Source organism: Vipera ursinii (assembly GCF_947247035.1).
Source record: "Vipera ursinii genome assembly, chromosome: 2".
In the NCBI taxonomy this organism is placed as follows: Eukaryota; Metazoa; Chordata; class Lepidosauria; order Squamata; family Viperidae; genus Vipera; species Vipera ursinii.
In genome coordinates, this window is record NC_139513.1 from 291,791,995 (window position 1) to 291,813,194 (window position 21,200).

At 45.4% G+C, this 21,200-nt stretch overlaps 1 protein-coding gene across 2 annotated transcripts; it reads left to right on the forward strand.

Moving 5' to 3' along the window:
- Window positions 1–543: 543 nt before the first annotated feature.
- Window positions 544–20,841, forward strand: LOC310635687 (ribonuclease P protein subunit p25-like protein). 2 transcript variants are annotated; one of them, XM_083354908.1, is made up of 4 exons: window positions 544–558; window positions 15,584–15,764; window positions 19,245–20,118; window positions 20,715–20,835. In XM_083354908.1, exon 3 carries the CDS (start codon window positions 19,256–19,258, stop codon window positions 19,784–19,786), a length of 531 nt encoding a protein of 176 aa, XP_083211034.1. In that variant the 5' UTR covers window positions 544–558; window positions 15,584–15,764; window positions 19,245–19,255; the 3' UTR covers window positions 19,787–20,118; window positions 20,715–20,835. The 2 variants fall into 2 exon arrangements, with proteins under 2 accessions (XP_083211034.1, XP_083211035.1); XM_083354909.1 differs by lacking the exons at window positions 544–558; window positions 15,584–15,764 and adding an exon at window positions 17,185–17,403 and having other exon boundaries at window positions 20,715–20,841.
- The last annotated feature ends 359 nt before the right edge of the window (window positions 20,842–21,200 follow it).

The window sequence follows — 21,200 nt, forward strand, 5'->3', positions numbered from 1 at the left end:
TAGAAAGTGGTCAGGACAGAGGAAGGAAGATGAGCAACAGAGTGACAGAATAACAGAACAGAAACAGACTAACAGAGTTGGAAGGGACCTTGGAGCTCTTCTAGTCTAACCCTCTCCTCAGGAATAAGCCCTATACCTTTCCAGACAAATGGCTGTCCAATCTCTTTTTGAAAACCTCGAGTGATGGAGCACTCACAATTTCTGGAGGCAAGTAGTTCCACTGATTAATTGTCCTCCCTGTCAGGAAACTTCTTAGTTCCAAGATGTTTTTCTCCTTGATTCGTTTCATTCCGTTCCTTCTTGTCCTGCCTTCAGGTGCTTTGGAGAATAGCTTGACCCCCAACTCCCTGCAGAGCTGCTGATGAGCAGAGATTTGCAAGCCAATTGGTGTTCTTGAGAGTGTCCCAATTCTGATGCTTTGCTTTGTTTCTCCTCCTTCCAGACTTACCATGAAATTGTTAAACCAAAACACGAAGTGGAAATTGAAGGTAGTTTGTGAGAAGAATCCTGGCTTAGTTCTGACTTCCTACTATCCTCCGGATTTTCCCCGCTTCCCAGGTGATGAAGAGTAAAGGTGGAGTTCACACCTGCTTTCCTTGGGCCCCTCAAGGATTGGAAGGTTGGTGCGATGGGTAGTAGATCTGGAAACCTTCAAAGGCCAGCTCAGCTCAGCTCAGCTTTTGCATTACCTGTTGCATCGCAGTCATACATCTGATTCACATGCCTGGCTATGAGGCTTATGGTAGCCCTCTGGACTTAGAGCAAGTGGGACTTGGCCATGTGGAAGATCTTTTCAACTGGGATCCCCTTCAGGGATCCATCCCTTCCATAATCTCCAACTAGCATGTCAGAAGAATATCCTGCTCCGGTTTGAGCCAGGATTTGCATAAGAATGACACCGGAGTCACAGCTTGAAGAAGAAGTAGTATATTCAACAAAGATGACTGGAGGACTGGAGTTAAAACATATGAAGAAAAAGTTGTGGGAATTGGGTATGCCTAGATTAATGAAAAGAAGGACCTGGAGCAACATGATAGCAGTATTCCAGTGTTTGAGAGGTTGCCACAAAGATGAGGGGTTCAACCTATTCCCCAACGCACCAGAAGGCAACACAAAACCAAGGGATAGAAACCAATCAAGGAGAGATTCAACCTAGAACTAAAGAGGAATTTCTTGACAGTGAGAACAATTAATCAGTGGAACGACTTGCCTCCAGAAGTTCTGGTTACTCCACCACTGGAGGTTTTCAAGAAAAGATTGGGCAGCCATTTGTCCTGAATAGTATAGGGCAGTGATGGCGAACCTTTTAGAGACCGAGTGCCCAAACTGCAACCCAAAACCCACTTATTTATCGCAAAGTGCCAACACGGCAATTTAATCCGAATACTCAGGTTTTCGTTTATAAAAAAACAACTCATACATTAACATCTTTTGTCTTAAAAGAAAAAACACAATAACAAAGCTTTCGATTCAAACAACTTTTTACTGAAAGGTAAAAGTTTGCCTTTGGCATGCTTTTGAACAATTAATGTGATTTTTGCTGTTGTATGCATGCTGATAATTTGTCTAACCTTGGCTTATACTTTGTAAGTTTGAGAGCAACACGTGCAGCACTCAGGTCATTTGTTAATCTGTTTCTGGTGTCAGATTTGATATAATTCAAAGCTAAAAACAGTGTGCTTGCTCCAGAGGCTTGTTTTGGCTAGGAAGGGGCTTGAGAAATGGCTTTTTCCTGCAAAAACTTAGCCAAAGAGCGAGGTGCGCATGCTCACAGAGAGGGCTCCGAGTGCCTCCTCTGGCAACCGTGCCATAGGTTCGCCACCACTGGTAAAGGGTTTCCTGCTTGAGTAGGGGATTGGACTAGAAGACCCCCAAGGTCCTTTCCAATTCTGTTGTTCTGTTTTTCAAGAGCATTGAAACAGCCCTTGGAGTAGCTACAATTTTGGATATACAGGCTGGTAATACTTATAAGAAAGATGGTCCATTGTGAGGTGTGCGCGAATATGCCCTTTGTAATGTTTAATTTGGTGGACATGCAGTTCCAGTAGGGATGGCCTTATCTTATTTTGCTGAGTGTGTAGATCTTTTCTTTGGCAGGTGTCTATGTGCTGATTCTGGAATGCCACATCTATATGCTCAGGGAAGTTTGTATTATTTGCTTGATTTAATCAATTTCAGCCTGGCTGTCAATTATCACCTAAACTAGTTGAAGAGTATGTGCAACCTTATATTGTCTTTGCAATTTAGTTTCTGAGGAGACAGTATTCTCTGAGCTTGGTTGTTTTCTTGCAGATGTTTCATAACCCAGATTAGGACTACTAGGACTGATGATGTTAACTAGTTGGGTCTTGAAACATCTGCAAGAAAACAACCCACTTCAGAGAGCACCAAAGACTCCTCCTCCTCCTCCTCCTCCTCCTCCTCCTCCCTTCTAGCACTGATGATGTTACCTAGTTGGGTCCTGAAATGTCTGCAAGAAAACAACCCATTTCAGAGAGTACCAAAGACCCCACATTCCTCCTCCTCCTCCTCCCTTCTACCACTGATTATGTTACCTAGTTGGGTCCTGAAATGTCTGCAAGAAAACAACCAAGCTTGATTTAATCAATTTCAGCCTGGCTGTCAATTATCACCTAAACTAGTTGAAGAGTATTTGCAACCTTATATTGTCTTTGCAATTTAGTTTCTGAGGAGACAGTATTCTCTGAGCTTGGTTGTTTTCTTGCAGATGTTTCATAACCCAGATTAGGACTACTAGGACTGATGATGTTAACTAGTTGGGTCCTGAAACATCTGCAAGAAAACAACCCACTTCAGAGAGCACCAAAGACCCCACATTCCTCCTCCTCCTCCTCCTCCTCCTCCCTTCTAGCACTGATGATGTTACCTAGTTGGGTCCTGAAATGTCTGCAAGAAAACAACCAAGCTTGGAGAGCACCAAGGACCCTACACTTCAACTCTGAGCTACAAATATTCTCCTTTATTAATATTTATTAATATACTGTCTTCTGGCTACAGGCACGTATATGATTAACGAAGTTCACAGGGAGTGCATGAATAAAATTACTTAAATTGTAAAATTATTTCAACAAGCATAAAGAGCTTCAGGGGGGATGACCAACATTTTGAACTGGACTGGGATGCTGACCAGCAACCAAATTGGTCCTACTCATGACTTGCAGGATTGTTGTATAGGTAGTCCTCGACTTACAACCACAACTGAGCATCCCAGGGTCAGGTGAGCCCCATTTGCAACCTTCCCAGCTGGCTTCGAACAAGCAAAGTCAAGGGGGAGAAGCCGATTCGTTTAACGATCACATGATTCCCTTAACAACCGCAATGGTTCACTTGACCATTGGGTGCAGCTTCCTTAACCACTAACTTGCTTAGCAACTAAATTCTGGACCCAGTTGTGGTCATAAATCGAGGACTTAGCCAGCAGTAAAAAAAATGACCCCTCCTCTTTGAGGAGCACATGAGTGACCAGTCTGTGGTGCTTCATCCCTTGAGGCTTTCAAGAAGAGAGTGGACAGCCAGTTGCCCAGAATGGTATAAGGTCTTCTGCTTGAGCAGGGGATTGGACTACAGCAGTAGTGTCAAGACTGATTCGCCCTTTTACCCTCGCTTATAGCTTTACAGTGGGATGGGATGCAGAACTGGGAGGAGTGGTTTCTAGGCAACCGAGGCTTCTGAGAGCCAAGGTCACTAATGCAGGTGCTCAGCAGGGAAGTGGACTGTTTCCATAATAAGAACAAATGTTACTATTGGACAATATGAACACCTGGTGGGTGGGGATGAGGGAATTTATTGTTTAGCTAAGCAAGCCTTTGAGCCGGAAAATCAAGAGCTGGTTTTGCTTCTTCTGCGCCAATGTAAAATTTCAGTAAAGTATTAGACTCTTGGTAAAATCATGTCTGAGGAGTTTCTTTTTCTGGAAATGCCAACTGGACAGTTGACAAGTGGTCCCCAACCTTTGCGGCTTGGTGGCACGGCTAGGAGTGGGGGAGACAGGAACCAGGCCATACGAGCAATGGGCCGATGCTTGTGCACAGCTCAACTTGACTTCAAGTGTGCGCCAGCCTGCTGTTTGCATGAGTTGAGCTGCATGCGCATGTGCATGCCAGCCCACTGCTCACATGGCTCAGTTCCGAATAAGCCACAGCCTGGTAGTGGGCCGTGGCCTGGGTGTTGGGAGCCTCTTGACTAGAGGAACTTCAAAGCCCCTTCCAACTCTGTTGTTCAGTGGAAAGGCTTGCCTTCAGAAGTTAGTGGGTGCTCCATCCCTGGAGGTTTTTAAGAAAAGATTGGAAAGCCATTTAGTAGGAATAGTTTGAGTTCTTCTGCTTGAGCAGGAGGTTAGACTAGAAGACCTCCAAGGTCCCTTCCAGCTCTGTTATTTTTGTTAATTAATCAGTGGAAAGCTTGCCTCCAGACATTCTGGATGCTCCATCCCTGGAGTCTTTCAAAAAGAAACTACACAGCTATTTGTCCAGAATGATAGGTTCTCCTGCCTGAGCAGAAGGTTAGACTAGAGGACCTCCAAGGTCCCTCCAAGGTGCCTTCCAACCTTATTCTTTGTTCTTTCAGGCACTGCAGACCCTAAACACAACATTGCCAAAAATAAAGGTTTATTGGTGAAAAGGTACTGCAGAATAGAGCCAATTTACTTAACGGTCCCCAATTTTTGTCCCTGCACCCCACCATATTTCCCAGTTCTCCTGGTTTTGGAAAGTTCCTGGCTTTTCTTCCAGAAGCAGAGCTTTCCTTTTAGGATGTTCCTGCAGAGATGGAGCTTCCCTGCAGGATGCTGGTGAGGGTGGAGCTCTGCTTGTCCACAGACGTGGATGATGCTGATCTCCCTCCCTTTCCCCTTGTGCCTTCCCTTTTGTCTCTCTTTGGGCCTCTTCCTTCCTCTTCCTTCTGTCTGGGGCTCTGCCTCCAAATGAACAGCCCCTGTTGCAAGTTCAATTTCTTCTCCAGGATGTTACCCAACATGGTCATCTTTTCGCTATCCGAAGACTTCTGTTCTTGAGGTCTCTTGTTGGCTCCTTGCCTAGGAACCTCCAAAGTCTGGCTGAGCTTCGGGTCAAAGGCCAGCCTTCTGATGACAAGACGTTCTTGGTGTGTTTCCTTGAAAGACCAGCTTACCTTCACCTGTTTCTTCTTCCCAGCTTTTGGGGGCCTTCCAGGTGAACAGCTGATAGGCCTCATCCCTCTAGGGAGAGGACGTTGGACCCCACTCGCCTGCCCCACAGCTCCTGCTTGCATGAGGTCTACTGGAATCTGCCTTTTCTGCCAGATGACCACATCCTTACCCTCTGAGATTTCACCTGGTTTTAGGACACCATGATCTTTAGGTGATCCCACAACTACTTCTGCTACTCCGCTGCAAAGCTGATCACTGATGATGACTCTTGCTTCTTCTGAGAGGGCCACCAAGGAAGGGGCAGAGTCCTCAGCTAAAGGGGGTTGTCTCACTACTGAGGAATTAGCCCATGTCCAGCTGCCCATCTCTTCTCTGAAGGACACTTTTGCACCCTTGTTCTGATCTTCCCACTTCACTATATTTTCAACACTGGGCATGTAATCCCTGGTGGTGTATGCAGAAGGAGAGGAAGGTGGCAGGATTTGAGGTTCTTCTGTCCCCTTAGAAATCCTTGAAGGCTGCACAGAGGTGGATATGGGTGGATATGGCAAGAGAGGCTGGGATCCAGTCATCTCAAAGCAAGAAGGAGATCTGGGTGGCAAGAACAACCTCAGAGATCGCCGAACCCTTTCTGGAAGTCCCCATCGGTGCTCTGATGTAAGATGTCTCAGATGGGCCTCCAAGAGTTCTTTTTCCTCAACGCTGAGAAAATCGAGGTCTTGACTGAGGATTTGCACTTCTCCTCTATCACGTGGGGGAATCTTGGTCACAGTGTCTGCGGTGATCTTCTCTGCTTTAAAGAGATGTGGGGCAAAAGCTTGCAACGATTTTAGCGCTGTTGATGGCAAGCCCCATGCATGCTGGATTCTCTTCCACTGGATGTGGAATTCCAGAAGGTTCCGGCTGCTCTCTGGGAGGAAAGAGAGCCCTGTCTTGGTACCGGAGCAAATCTGGACTTTAGTTTGCCTAGACTTGCCTGTTGCTCTCCGTCTCTTATTGCCAACTTTGCTCTTGGGCTTTTCTAAAGTCTTCTGCTCTGGCTTAAACAATACCGGTTCATAGATGTCTGTGGTTTGCAAATCAGGTCCACTTTTCTGTAAGGATTTGGGTGGTAAAGGCAAGAGAGGCTGGAATCCAGTCATCCCAGGATGAGAAGGAGATCTAGGTTGTAGGAAGGCCCTCAGAGATTGCCGAACTCTTTCTGGAAGACCCCATCTGTGCTCTGATGTACGATGTCTCAGATGGGCCTCCAAGCGTTCTTTCATCTCAATGCTGAGGAAAACAAGGTCTTGACTAAGGATCTGCACATCTATTTTTTCCCTTCTTGGTTTCCTAGATGTGATTTTCCCAGTAGTCCTCTCTGATTGAAGAAGATATGGGGCAAAGACATGGAGAGATCTAACCACCATCGATGGTAAGCCCCATGCATGCTGGATTTTCTTTCGTTGGATATGGAATTCCAGGAGGTCCCTCTCCTCAATGGGGAGGAAAGAGAGCACTATTTTGGGACATAAGAACCTTGTTGCTTCAGTAGTCCCCCCTGTCTTAACCTGTAATGCTTTGGGAGGTATCTTCATCGCCCCCAAATGGTGCTTTGCCTTTTGCAATGGCACTGAAATTCGGGGAGCAGATGATGTGTCTTGAAATGGTCTATACCTGCAAGGCCAGTGAGGCTGTGCTGGAACCTGGGAAGAGGGGAGAGAAGGCAGGAATGGATGAAATGAATGTTGAATCCGTTTTGGAATCTCCCACTTATGCTTTATGACCATGGTCCTCACACTGGTCTCCAGACGTTCCTGTGTATTTGTGTTGAGGAACCAAAGCTGCTGGGCCTTCGTTTCCAAATCTGCCTTGTCTCTTGGACTCCTCTGAGTTCTCTTTCTGGTGTGCTTCTGTAGGCCAAGTGGAAAAGGAGCAAAGATGCGCAGAGATTTCAAGATAGCAGATGGCAGTCCCCAAGCGTGCTGGATCTTCTTGTGGGTGACATGAAACTCCAAAAGATCCCAGGACCTATGGATGTAGAAAAGCAGCCTCACCTCCGGGGATCTGATGGCAGCCACTGGAAAGCTGGAACTAGTTCTTGCATCTGGTTTCCTCTGGTGGATGTTCTTCATAGGCTTCATGGTGGCTTCTTTCCAGGATAAAGTCCACCATGGTGATCCTTTTCTTCTGGAATGGGAAGCATGAGCTCCCTCTTGCAGTGGGAATCTCAAATGACGTTCACAGTGGGGTTTTTCATCAGAGACCTGTGGAGGAGGAACCATTGCTCTCACCGAATCTTGGATCAGTTGAGGAAGGCCCCATTTATGTTCCCTGATCCAACTCCTCACATGGGACTCCAGGTGATCTTTTGCATCTTGACTAAAAAAATGCAAACAATGGGGAGGGACCAGTACTTTACTCAGAGACGATGGCACTTGTACCCCCCTGTGTGTTTTTCTTCCATCTCCCAATCTCTGTAGACCTGGACCTCTGAAGGACCTCTTCTGAGGCTCAGGTGGGACTGGTGCAAAAGCCTGTAGAGATTTGTGTACAAGAGCAGGTAATCCCCACTCGTGCTGGATCATCTTGTATTGTACATGTAATCTCATAAATTCCAGGTCTTCCTGTTTAAGGGACATCGGGGTGGTCTCTTCATCAAGTGCCATCTTTTCTCTCCCAGACCTTGAGATTTTTCCTGGGGATCTTTCTCCTAGAAGATTACCTTTGGGGAGAGCCCTCTTGACTGTGGTTACATGATGTATGTCTTCTGCTTTGTTCCATGGCTTTGAGGCAGTCTGGAAGAGTCGGTTGTAGGCATGCCGTGGGGTTTCGGCTTGACCCTGGTCGCCCTCAACCTGGGACCGAGAAGCAGGGGGCAGAAACATTTTCAGTGACTCCTGGACACGCTTGGGAAGACCCCATCGATGGACTGCAGTTCGGTTCTTCATGTGAGCCTCCAGTAGTTTCTGCGTCACAAGACCCAAGAAGAACAAGCTGTTGGTTATTTTAATTGTCACTTTTAATACACCCCACGAAGCGGTGATGGCAATGCCAAGTCCCTCCAGGAGCCGTTCTGGTTCTAAAGGGAGTGCAGCAAAGGCCTGAAGAGATTTTTGAACCATGGATGGTAATCCCCATTCATGCTGTAACTTCTTGCGCCGAACGTGCATCTCCAGAAGGTCCAAAATCTCTGTTTGGACAAAACATGGACCTGTCCTTGAGAATCTCCGTTCTTTTGTTCTGGAATCCATTACATTGGCTGTTTGACTCTCCTGGCCAACGTTCTTCTCCAGAGTCCACCTCCTGAGCTTGGACATCTCTAGTGGTGGGCTTCCTACAATAACATTGCCAAACATCTTGTTTAAGGATTTAGTGTAGATACTGGGAAGACCCCAAAGATGCATTAATTGTTTGCATTTAATGTTCAAGTTCATCTTTTCCACAATGTCCTTTTCCAGAAAATACAAGCAAGATGGCCTGGGTTTGATTTCTGAGGACACAAGGGAACATTTAGGAAGAAAAGCATGTTCGATGGGGCCAGAAAACCTCTTATATCTTATTAACTGGAACTTAATCTCCAGAGATTTTTTCTTGAGGTGAGTCTCCAGAGTATATCTAAGCAGATCTTCTAGACATCCCGTGTTATTTGGGAGGAGAATGTTGGTTTCTTCCCACCTTCCACTCTCCACCTGAGTTTCTCCAAATGTGGCTTGAGGTTTCTCCTCTGGAAGTAGTGAGTGAAAAAACTTTACAAACTGATGGACTTTTTGAGGGATGCCCCACTTTTGCTGTAACTTTAGCCGTTGAATGTGGAGCTCCAGGTTTTGTTTGACTTTCTCAGAAAGGAAATGCAACTCTAGATGAAGCAAGGAAATCTGAGTCACCGCCTTTGGAAGATCGCGATGCCACTTGGGTGGTTCTCCAATTAAGCTTCTAAGGGATCTCTGGACCAGGGTAGAATATCCCCACTCATGTTGTAGTCTCTTCTTCTTAACATGCATTTCTAAGTTTTCTCTGGCCGCATTTTTGAAAAACAGAGACTTTACTTCTGAAAACTCAATGGGAATCTCTTTGAACCTGACTGAAGACAAAGGTCCTCCAGGACACATAGCTGCCAATGTCTCCACATACGTTAGCCCCAGGCCCCAGAGGGACACCAAGCGACCCCGTTGCAAAGTTACTTCGATCTGACCCATGGCTGACAAGTCAAAGGAGAGGCAGGGGCTACGAGTTTGGGGGGTCCTGAGACCAGGAAGGATAAGCTTGGGGAGAGGTTGTCTTTGAGACCACCAAGATTTCCAGATTTGTGGGGCAGCAGGAAAGCTTTCCAAGCGCACCTCCAAATGTTTCTTCGTCAGGTGGACCTGCAGTTTCTTCAAGACTTTCATTTTTAACAGGAGGAGTGGCTGAGCTGGACATAACGGAAGACCCTGATTTTTCCTAATTTTCTCCTCTTTCTTCTTGGGCCTTACAAGGTGCCCTGGTGGTGTTCCTATCCCCAATCTGGGCTGCTGAGAAAAGGGCTTTACTGCCACTCTCTTCTCTTTATAAAGAACATCCGGCAACAGCCGTCGACAGGTTTTGAGGACTCTTCTAGGCAAGTCCCACCTCAGCTGGAGCTTCATCCTCTGAAGATGGAACTCCAGGATGATGCAAGTGTCCTCGGGAAGAAAGGTAAGTTTCCGTGGCAGAGTTTTGACGCGGCTACTGGTCTTGTAGAGGACGGAAGAACGTGGGGGCGTGCTCGGCAGGAAAGCCTTCAGAGATCTCCTGATCACACTCGGGAGACCCCACTCATGCTGCAGTCTCTTTTTTCTCACGTGGGCTTCCAAGGTTTCTCGCCCCCGCTGCGGGAGAAAGGGGGTCTGCGCCCCCGAGAATTCAGAAGCTTCCCTTCTGCATGGGAAGGGCTTGGAGGAAAATGGAGGAGGGGCCATGGCAACCAGGGACTCTACGTAGCACTTTCCCAAATCCCAACAGGGACTCAGGGGCCATTTCTGTACAACCATCTCCATCTTCTTAGCCTCCTGGGGGAGCTCAAAGGGGAGGAAGACCAGGCGAGTTTGCAAGGGTTTGTCCGCATGAGATACCAGCTTGGGCAGAGGTTGGGCGGTCAAACGCGCCAAGAGTCTCCAGGAGCGAAGGGCCACATCTGGAAACACCTCTGCTTGTATTTCGACACACTTCTTAGCCAGGTGGAGTTTCATCTTCATCTGAAGTACAGCCAATGATCTCTGGGGCAATGGTGGACCTGTCACCACTGATCTTTTGGCCTTCTTGCCCTGTTTCGGTACTAGAGACGTTTCCCTCTTGGGCAGAGGAAGTGGCCTCATTTGCCTGAGACCCTCTTGGACCCTCCTGGGCAGCTGCCAAAGCTTCAGCTGGACTCTCTTCTTAAGGGACCTGCAGCTCCTCAGTCTGCTGAAGATGATGGTAGAGGGGCCAGAAGAATCTGTCCAGCTACTGATGGAGGAGGTCTCATAAGTGCTGGAGGACAAGCTCGAGAGGTCCTCCGTGTAAATGTCCAGCTCCCCAAGGAAACTGCCCTGGGTCTTTCGATCCTGGAGGCTCCATTTCGAGGCCTTCTTCCCTGCTGCAACACTGTCTTCTGTGGTCCCTGCAGAGAAGAATTGTCCCAACATTGGACCTCTTTGGGGAACATCTTTGCCTGTCCCATCTAAAGGTAAAACGGCTAAGGGGCCCAGGTGGTGCTACATGACACAACCTAGGTCAGGGGTAGGCAACCTCGGCTCTTTTATGACTCATGGACTTCAACTATGCTGACTCAGGAATTCTGGGAGTTGAAGTCCATGAGTCATAAAAGAGCCGAGGTTGCCTACCCCTGACCTAGAACTAAGGAGGGATTTCCTGAAGGGAAGGGAACAGAAGAAAGAGACAGAGAGAGGGAGAAGATGATAGCTAGCTAGGGAGATAGAGAGATAAAGAAAAAGGGAGATGATAAAGATAGATAGATAGATAGATAGATAGATAGATAGATAGATAGATAGATAGATAGATAGATAGATGGATGGATGGATGGATGGATGGATGGATGGATGGATGGATGGATGGATGGATGGACGGATGGATGGATAGATAGATAGATAGATAGATGATAGATAGATAGAGATGATAGAGATGATAGATAGATGATAGATAGATAGATAGATAGATAGATAGATAGATAGATAGATAGATAGATAGATAGATAGACAGACAGACAGACAGACAAACAGATGGAGAGATAGAGGGATGAAGAGAAAGATGATGGATAGACAGACAGAGAGAGATGGAGAGATAAAGGGATGCAAAGATGATGGATAGATAGATAGATAGACAGACAGACAGACAGATGGAGAGATAGAGGGATGGAGAGAAAGATGGATAGATAGATAGATAGATAGATAGATAGATAGATAGATAGATAGATAGATAGATAGATAGATAGATACATACATACATACATACATACATACATAGACAGAGATGGAGAGATAGAGGGATGGAAAGATGATGGATAGATAGATAGATAGATAGATAGATAGATAGATAGATAGATAGACAGACAGACAGAGATGGAGAGATAGAGGGATGGAGAGAAAGATGATGAATAGATAGACAGACAGACAGAAAAAGTACTGCAACAAACTGGTGGGTTAAATGCTTGAAACAACTTAAAACCTTTTCCGATGGTTTTAGTTTCCTGCAGGCTGGCCTCACTTTTCTGCTGAATCTGCAAAGAGACAAAAGAAAAAAGAAAATCTTTTCTCCAAGTGATGACCAGGACTTAGGGGACAGTGAATGTGTCCAGATGCCCACTCTCTCTCTGGTCACTTGCAGGCCTCTGAATGCTGGGTCATGAAAGGACAGCAAAGGAAACACCCAATGTTCTAACTCAGGGCTTTTCGACCTTTTCACCCATTGTACCACTTTTAGGATATGGCAACATCCGAGTACCACCAATCGCCTAGCAAGGTGGAAAAAAGTGATTAAGTACAGGTAGGCCTTGACTTACAACAGTTCACTTAGTGACTGTTTGAAGTTACAACGGCACTGAAAAAGTGCCCCCCAAGCCACAACCAAGCAAGACACCTGCCTGCCCACCCGGTGGCGCTCTTCCTCCTGTCCGAGGTTTTCATTGTTGTGAGCATTTCTGTTGAGGATTGGCAGTGGGGGTGGGGGGCTGTTTGTTTTTTATTTCTCCCCCTCTGCTGGGTGGTTGCAGCAGGTTTTGGTCACTTCACATGACCCTGGGATACTGTGACCGTCATAAATATGAATCAGTTGCCAAGCCTCTGAATGTAAATCACAAGACCCTGGAGATGCTGCAACATTCCAGCTGATCAGCACTTCTTCTGGGCTCAGAAGCACCGGGATCAGTGCCGAGCTCCAGCTGGAGCCTGGTGCTGATCCTGGTGCTTCCGCTGAGCCCTGACAGCCCTGCAGCTCCAGCCATGTTTCGCTCAGGCTTGTGCGGTGCTGCCACTGGTTCAGCTCATTCCCCTCCCCCGTTACTTTTCTAGGATGGTCGTGTGCCACCTGCCAGGTGCCAGTGTACCACAGGTGGTACCCGTACCACTGGTTGAAAAGCCCTGTTCCAATATTTGAGGGGCTGCCAGAAAGAATAGGGGTGTCAACCTCTTCTCCAAAGCACCCAGAGGCAGAAGAAGAGGCAACGGATGGGAAACTCATCAAGGAGAGAAGCAACCTGGAACTAAGAAGAAATTTCCTGACTGTTAGAACAATTAACCAGTGGAACAGCTTGCCTCCAGAAGTTGTGAATGCTCTCCAACACTGGACGTTTTTAAGAAGAGACTGGACAGCCACTTGTCTGAAATGTATAGGGTCTCCTGCCTGAGCAAGGGGTTGGATTAGATGACCTCCAAGATCCCTTCCAAGTCTGTTAGTCTGTTATACACCAGGTTTCTTCAGCATATTCAACTACAGATGTAAGACTCAGGCCTTGAATTCATCTTATTAAGAAAAGTCACATTTTTCTCCCTATGACTTCTTCCCTATGGCACAGATGTCTCAAAAACTTACAGATTCTGCCTTGGGAAACCATTTACGAGGGTCCAAGAGGAATTTCAAGCTGCTTTGGATCAGCTCAAAAGCCACACGCCACACTGTGAAAGTTTTCAAGATTTTCCAGATAATAAAGAAAACTAAGATCAAAGGGGCATTTTTGCCGAGAAGTAGAATCAATTTCTGAAGAGCTAAAATGCCAAAACATGGAGCTGCCAGCTCCATACTGGAAAAAAAATATCCAGATAGCTAAAGTCCTGGGCTGGGTTTAAAGATAAACAGGGTCTTTGTATGATGTGTTCTGAGCGCATCATAAAGGTCACCACACAGCACTATGCCAGCCCCATCTCAAAAGTCCCTCATCATCCTCTTCCTGGAAATTGTCACATAGAAAAGCCCTCACCTACTTGCTAGAATTCATGATGCTCCACCCTCATGTCTATACATTTATCATCTGGAGTTTATCATCTTAGAAAATCAGAATAGAGCTGGAAGGGACCTTGGAGGTCATCTAGCCCAACCCCCTGCTCAGGCAGGAGACCCTATTCCATTTCAGACAAATGGTTGTCCGGTGTCTTCTTAAAAACTTCCAGTGTTGGAGCATTCACCGCTTCTGGAGGCAGGTTGTTCCACTGGTTAGTTGTTCTAACTCTGTTAGGAAGTTTCTCCTTAATTCCAGGTTGCTTCTCTGCTTCATTAGTTTCCATCTGTTGCTTCTTGCCCTGCCTTGGAGAGTAGGTTGACCCCCCTCTTCTTTTTTTAACATATTTTATTGATTTTTAACAATAACAATCTTTTATTGCTTAGCAAACAGCATGTTGTCTGGGTTCGTATATTTAAAAACAATCAATAATAATTAATTTCTAAAATTCCATAATATATTAATATTTTTCCTTGATCTTCTCTTCCAGTAGTATTCTCCCTTTTGTCAACATCAAACAAATCCAATACTTTCAATGCATTCAAGGTTAAATATAAACATTTTTCTTGGGTTTGTACAAATAACAATAACATCAACGTATAACATCTTTTCTAATTGGCTTATGTTTCAATTGCATTTATAAAGGCCATCTTATTGAGTCACTATGTGTCCTGTTTTCAAGATTCTTATTTAAGCTTAGTTTTCCCTCAGTGTTCAAACCATTTTTATCAGTCATGATTTTCTCAAAGTTAATTGCCTTTACACAGCTAAACTTTTCATTCACACACACCATCCCAATATTTTTACATTTCATATGTTATAAAAGATACTATACTACTTGCATGTCTTATCCCTCTTACTGTAGGGCCCCTCTATATCCAAAATTTATCTATTCTTTTAACCATATTCAAACAAGTGTTTAATCATATAGTACTCCATCTGGTAAATCGAGTCAAATCTCTTGAATCTAATTCTAGCTTTCTTCTTTTGCCAAGTAGCTTTCCAAGTCAGTATGTTCAGCTTGCCAGGGGATTCTTCCTGTATTTAATAATAATAATCATAATAATAATAATCATAATCATAATAAACATAATAATAATCATAATAATAATAATAATAAAGTTGGAAGGGACCTTGGAGGTCATCTAGTCCAACCCCCTGCTCAAGCAGGAAACCTTATACAAGTTCAGACCAATGGCTGTCCAGTCTCTTCTTAAAAACCTCCAGTGTTGGAGCATTCACCACCTCTGGAGGCAGGTTGTTCCACTGGTTAATTGTTCTAACTATCAGGAAGTTTCTCCTTAGTTCCAGGTTGCTTCTCTCCTTGACTAGTTTCCATCCGTTGCTTCTTGTCCTGCTTTCAGGTGCTTTGGAGAATAGCTTGACTGCCTCTTCTTTGTGGCAACCCCTGAGATATTGGAACACTAGTTATCATGTTACACACACACAGTCCTTTTCATTAAACTACACATACCCAATTCCAGCAACCGTTCTTTGTATGTTTTAGTCTCCAGTCCCCTAATCATCTTTGTTGCTCTTCTCTCTTTCTAAAGTCTCGACATCTTTTTTACATCGTGGTGACCAAAACTGGATGCAGTATTCCAAGTGTGGTCTTACCAAGGCATTGTAAAGTGGTATTAACACTTCACACGATCTTGATTCTATCCCTCTGTTAATGCAGCCTAGCATTGTGTTGGCTTTTTGGCAGCTGCAGCACACTGCTGGCTCATATTGAAGTGATTGTCCACTAGGACTCCAAGATCCCTCTCACAGTTACTACTATCGAGCAAGGTACCACCTATACTATACCTGTGCATTTGGTTTTTCTTGCCTAAATGTAGAACCTTACTTTTTCCATCATTGAATTTCATTTTGTGAGATAGCACCCAATGTTCAAATCTGTTAAGATCCTTCTGTATCTTAAGCCTGTCTTCTGGAGTGTTGGCTGTTCCTGCCAGCTTCGTGTCGCCTGCAAATTTGATGAGTTCCCCATATATTCCCTCGTCCAGATCACTGATGAAGATGTTGAAGAGCACTGGGCCCAGAACAGAGCCCTGGGGCACCCCACTACACACTTCCCTCCATGTAGATGCGGTTCTATTGAGGACCACACGCGGACTTTGCCTGCCGGTCAGCCAGCTACAAATCCATCTGGTGCGGCTAGCCCACATTTTCCTATCTTATCAAGTGGTAGGTTGTGGTCTATGTTATCAAATGTCTTACTAAAGTCCAAGTTGCACCCTTTTATGTTTACAGAAAATAGAATAAGAACTTTATTGTGCTATAAATAAATCGGCATACATTAAACTGAGATTTTCGTTGCATATAGCTCTCAATATACACAAATAACAATTGCAAGAGCCTTGACTGCAAAAGAAAAATAAAAATATTGATGAAAGTGATCACCGCACCATAAGCAATCCCCGAGCAGATTTATACAAAAGCTGAACGATGGGAAAAACCTGAGTCACGATAAACCACGTTTCTTGGTCAAGGAAGAAGCAAACCTGGCAGAGTTTTTACAAGCTTCTAAAGCCACGCGACGGGGGCGTTCCGGAAGAGAGAGTTCCGCCCACATCAGCTCTGGCCAATAGGAAGAAAAGGGCGGCCCTCCCTCTTTGCGCAGGCGCGAGTCTTTCCCCGCGCTCTGCGTTGTAGCGCATGCGTGGTCCATCATTCGCGCTGAGGAAGCCGGGTGGGCGCCATTTTGGTTGCGGCCCGGCGGCGCCGGTGGCGGCGGCAATTCGGTGAGCGGAGGAAGGCGTGGGCTGGGGATGATGGGGGTGAGTGCCCGAAGCCTAGGGAGACCAGTGGTGAGGTGAAAAAAGTCCGGGGCCGCGTTCACATGTTTCTGGGTCAGCCCGGGTTGGTCCCTCAGCAGTTCTGAGGGGAATCCGCAGCTCGGTGCTTTGCCGTGAGGTGCGTTTTTATTTAATTTATTAATTTTTATTTCGCCTTGTTGGAATTTTTATCCTGCTTTTTATGTATTTGGGATAACTCAAGGTAGCAAATTTTCCTGATCCTATTTTCCCCACAACAACCCTGCGAGGTGGGCCTGCCTGGCCTGAGAGAAAAACCGAGCCAACATTCCTCCCACCCCCATAAAGACCATTTATACAGTACACTGCAAAAGAAGGGGATCCAGTTCAAACAAACCAAAATATCTGCAATATTATTTCATTATCAGCAATTGATTAATATTGGTGAGTTACTTCACCACAATAATTCGCTAATATATTCAGGAATATTACTGAATGGTCTCTGTAATCCAGATAATAAGCACAGAGTGATAGTCTTAGATAATATTACTTCGCTACAGTAATTCAGGAATATTAGTGAATTGTTTCGCTGCAGCCCAAATAATATATGTAAATCAAACGGGTTGTTCAATTAGTCGCCCGGTCGTTAAGTGAATCTGGCTTCCCCGTTGACTTTGCTTGTCAGAAGGTTACAAAAGGATCACGTGACCCTGCAACTGTCATAAATGTGAGACAGTTGCCAAGCATCTGGATTTTGGGGAGGCTGCAGTGTGAAAAATGATCTTGTCATTTTTTTCCCCACTGCCCTTGTAACTTCAAATGATCACTGAATAAATGGTTATAAGTCAAAGATTACCTGTGGTACAAGGCTTTCTCTAATATTCCATTTAAAAGTACATCAGCAACTCGTCCTCTCTTTCAAAGGAAATGAGAGGATGGAGTTGTGTGATTAATTGAATACTGATTGCATCAACTGATTAAAATTGATGGCTTAAATGACAGAACATTTTCTTCTAGATTTGCATAGCACTGATTGTTGAACATGAGATATTAATGAAGAACGCTTAAAGGTAAACCAGCACACGCTTGTTTGCCTGCTCTGCTTAATAAAACATTTATTTTTTATGACATTTATATTCTGCCCATCTCAATCTGCAAAGTGTCTTTGGGTGGCTTAAAATTCACTTGCTGCACATAAGCAACATTACATAGAATAACAGAGTTGGAAGGGATTTTGGAGGTCTTGTAGTCCAAACTCCTGCTCAGGCACTTATACCAGAGGTCCCCACCTTTTGGGCACCAGGGACCGGTTCCGTGGAGAGAGGTTTTTCCACGGACCGGAAGGTGCATGGTTTTGTGTGCTGCCTGCATCCCACAGATGGGGCTTTGCTTGTTTGTGCGGACCGGTTGCTGGAATGCCACAGCCTGGTACTGGTCCACGGACTGGGGTCTGGGGACCCCTGACATACCATTTCAGACAAGTGACTGTCCAATCTCTTCTTAAAAGCCTCCAGTGTTGGAACACCCACAACTTCTGGAGGCAAGTTGTTCCACTGATCGACTGTTCTCATTGTTAGGAAGTTTCTCCTTAATTCCAGGTTGCTCCTTGAATAGTTTCCATCCATTGTTTCTTGTCTTGCCTTCAGGTCCTTTGGAGAATAGGTTGACCCCTTCTTTTTTGTGGCAGCCCCTCAAATCCTGGAATACTGCTCTCATGTCACCCCTGGTCCTTCTTTTCTCTAAATTGGCCATACCCAATTCCTGCAACCATTCTTCATATGTTTTTGTCTCCAGGCCCTTAATCATCTAGTTGCTCTTCTTTGTAATTTTTCCAAAGTCACAACATCTTTTTTGTAAAGTGGTGACCAAAACTGGATACTGTGTGGCCTTACTAAGACTTTATAAAGCAGTACTAATATTTCATATGATTTTGATTCTATACCTCTGTTTATACAACCCAGGATTGTATTAGCTTTTTTTGGCGGCTGCTGCACATGGCTGCCTCATGTTTAAATGATCGTCCACTGGGACTCCCAAGGTCCCATTTCTCTTTCTTGTTCTTCTTGAAATCCTCCAGTGATGCGGCACCCACAACTTTTGAAAGCAAGCCAAAAGCATTAGTTATACATGGGTGACTGAAGCTTCCTCTTATGCATTGTTAACGAGGGTGTGAATAAGAGCAGGAATAAGGATGCTTTAATGTGACGAAGGCACCTTGGAGTGAGTTGAAACATTGATCTGGCTTGTCTTTGCTAAACAGTGTTTTCGGTAATTATTGTTTCATTGTACAGTTATCTCCTTCCCTTTTTTCCTTTTATTCTTATTATTTATTGGGGCTTACATGCCACCCATCTAGCCTAGAGCCGACCCTAAGCAGCTTACAATAAAAAAAAGCTCAAGATGAAACATTTAAGTGTAATAACCATAAATATTAACACTAGGATTAAATTGAAATTGCAAGCTGGGAAGAAAGGGAAGAAGATGCACAAAAGGAGGTGGGGTCTTAGCACATTAACCACCTCCAGAGTGAGATGCCCCAGTTGGGGGCCCAGGCCAGCTGGCAGAGCCAGATCTTCAGGCCCTTTCAGGACGTGTGCAAATCTCACCTGCGGGGTGGTGGATGATATTTCAAAGGGCAGAAGCCACAGCAGAAAACGCTCTTCTCCTGGCCCCCACCAGCTGGAATGTCTTGAGTGCCATGGTCTGCAGTAGACCTCTTCTGCTAGCACAATAAGGATAACCTGGGCCCATGCCTGAAGGGTTTTTATCACCCTTGAAGATGGAACAAGGGACTGGGGATAAACCTCGTCGTGTTCAGTGGGGTAAATTCCCAGATTTCTAAGACTTTGCATCCGTAATCCTATAGCATAATTGGATCCTGAAATGCCATTTCTGTCCTTGTTCCTTACAGCACTGCAAACCATGGAGAATTACCAGAAGTCCAAGGTAGTGGAGAAGCCTTCTCCTCTCCCTTTCACCAGCTTGCCCTCAGACATCATTGAAATGAAAGTGAAGGATGGAAGCAAGATCCGGAATCTGATGGGCTATGCCATTGGCAAGATGGAGCAAGAGACGACGAGACAGATGCTCTTCAGCGGGGTTGGCAAAGCCATCAACAAGACCATCACCTGCGTGGAGATTATGAAGCGGCGGCTCAAGGATCTTCATCAGATCACAAAAGTGTTCTTTCAGCAAATAGAGGAGATCTGGGAACCGATTGTGCCAGAGGCTGGACTGGATCCCTTGACTGTGAAACGAAATATCCCTGCCATTTGCGTTTTGCTGAGCAAAGAGCCCCTAGATCATCAGGAGCCAGGTTATCAGGCTCCGGGATCTTTTGATGCTTTCTGGTTGGAAACGCTGAATTCGGAGTCCCAAAGTCAGCCGAAAAGGAAGAAGGGGGGCAGAAGAAGGGCAGGCCATGCAGGAAAGCACCCTTCCTCTGCCTTTTGATAAGAATCCCAAAACAAGCCTCAGTCGAGCTGACAGAATTACTTAACCTACAGAGCAAAAGAAAGCCGGACAGTTTTTCGTGTTGAGAGAGAAAAAGGGAGAACCTTGGAATGGAAAGAGGCTGATTTAAAGGAAGCGGAAGAAAAGAGGCTGAGATTTCAGAACTGCCTGGGTCGGGTTGATCATCGGCATCTAGCAAAAGGGCTCTTTTCTTCCTTTCAGAGGGAAACAAATGCTCTGGTGGATTGTTCTAGTGGTCGAAACAATAATGATGAAAAAAAGCCTTCCTGGTTGGAGGAGATGTGTAAAATCTGTGCCTGTTTACCAAGAAGGTAGCTATGACGTTTGCCTGATTTCCTCAGTGGATGACTTGGATGTTACCTTAGGATCTAATTCTGTGAAAGGGCAGGTATTTCCTGGTTCCAAAATTGGATAGTGACAGGGGAAGGAGGCCCTGTTTTTCGTGGTATTCTTTGGCTTTAGCACAGGGCTCTCCAAACTTGGCGACTGTAAAACTAGTGGATTTCAACTCCCAGACCGCATGCTGGCTGGGGGATTCTGGGAGCTGAAGTCCACAAGTTGTCAAGTTTGGAGACCACACACACACACACACACACACACACACCGTTGTAACCTAAGCATCTGCCTTCCTGTATAGTCAAGATTATCGTGTTTGATTCAGCGTAAAGATGAGGCGGTCTCGATTGCCCAACATGCAGAGGGTGCAGCTTAGTATGTCTAAAGACAGTTGGAAAAATGCTGAGGTTATTTGATTGTTAAAAAGACGTAAGATTGCACAACAATACTATTTTATTTTATTTTTTAAATTTTTAATCATTTTTTCCAATGTTTGAAAAATGTTGATCTATGAAAGGGTTGTTGCTACTAGCTGATACTTATCTCCAGTAATTCTGTTTCCCTCCATAAGTGTTGCCTGAGGAAATGTAAAATGTTATGAAGAGCAGCTTCTTTTTGGTCTTGGTGGCCACAAAGGCGAGGACCTGAGGCCTTCTCACCACAACCCTGACCCCCAGGGGCCTCCCCAAGGAGGAAACTGGAGCAGAGGGCATGAAGTTCCTGTGGGACCTGAGGAGAATCCAGGACATCCCCAGCAGATGCTGGAGCTTATTGGCTAGCCAGTGAGACTCTAAGCTCTGAATCATAGCTTCTTCCATGAAGGAGACGGACACAGATGGAAAGTGCATCTCCTCTACCTTGGCAGCCTCGGGAGAAGCTGGCTTGGAGCTTCTGCTACTCTTCTGCTTTTGAAGGACCCTTTTGTGGTGCTTAAGGGACCTGCAGCTCCTCAGTCTGCTGAAGATGATGGTAGAGGGGCCAGAAGAATCTGTCCAGCTACTGATGGAGGAGGTCTCATGAGGACAAGCTCGAGAGGTCCTCCGTGTAAACGTCCAGC

Coding starts and splice junctions, on each gene's coding strand:
- LOC310635687 (XM_083354908.1), top strand. CDS start 19,256: ATGGAGAATTACCAGAAGTCCAAGGTAGTGGAGAAGCCTTCTCCTCTC.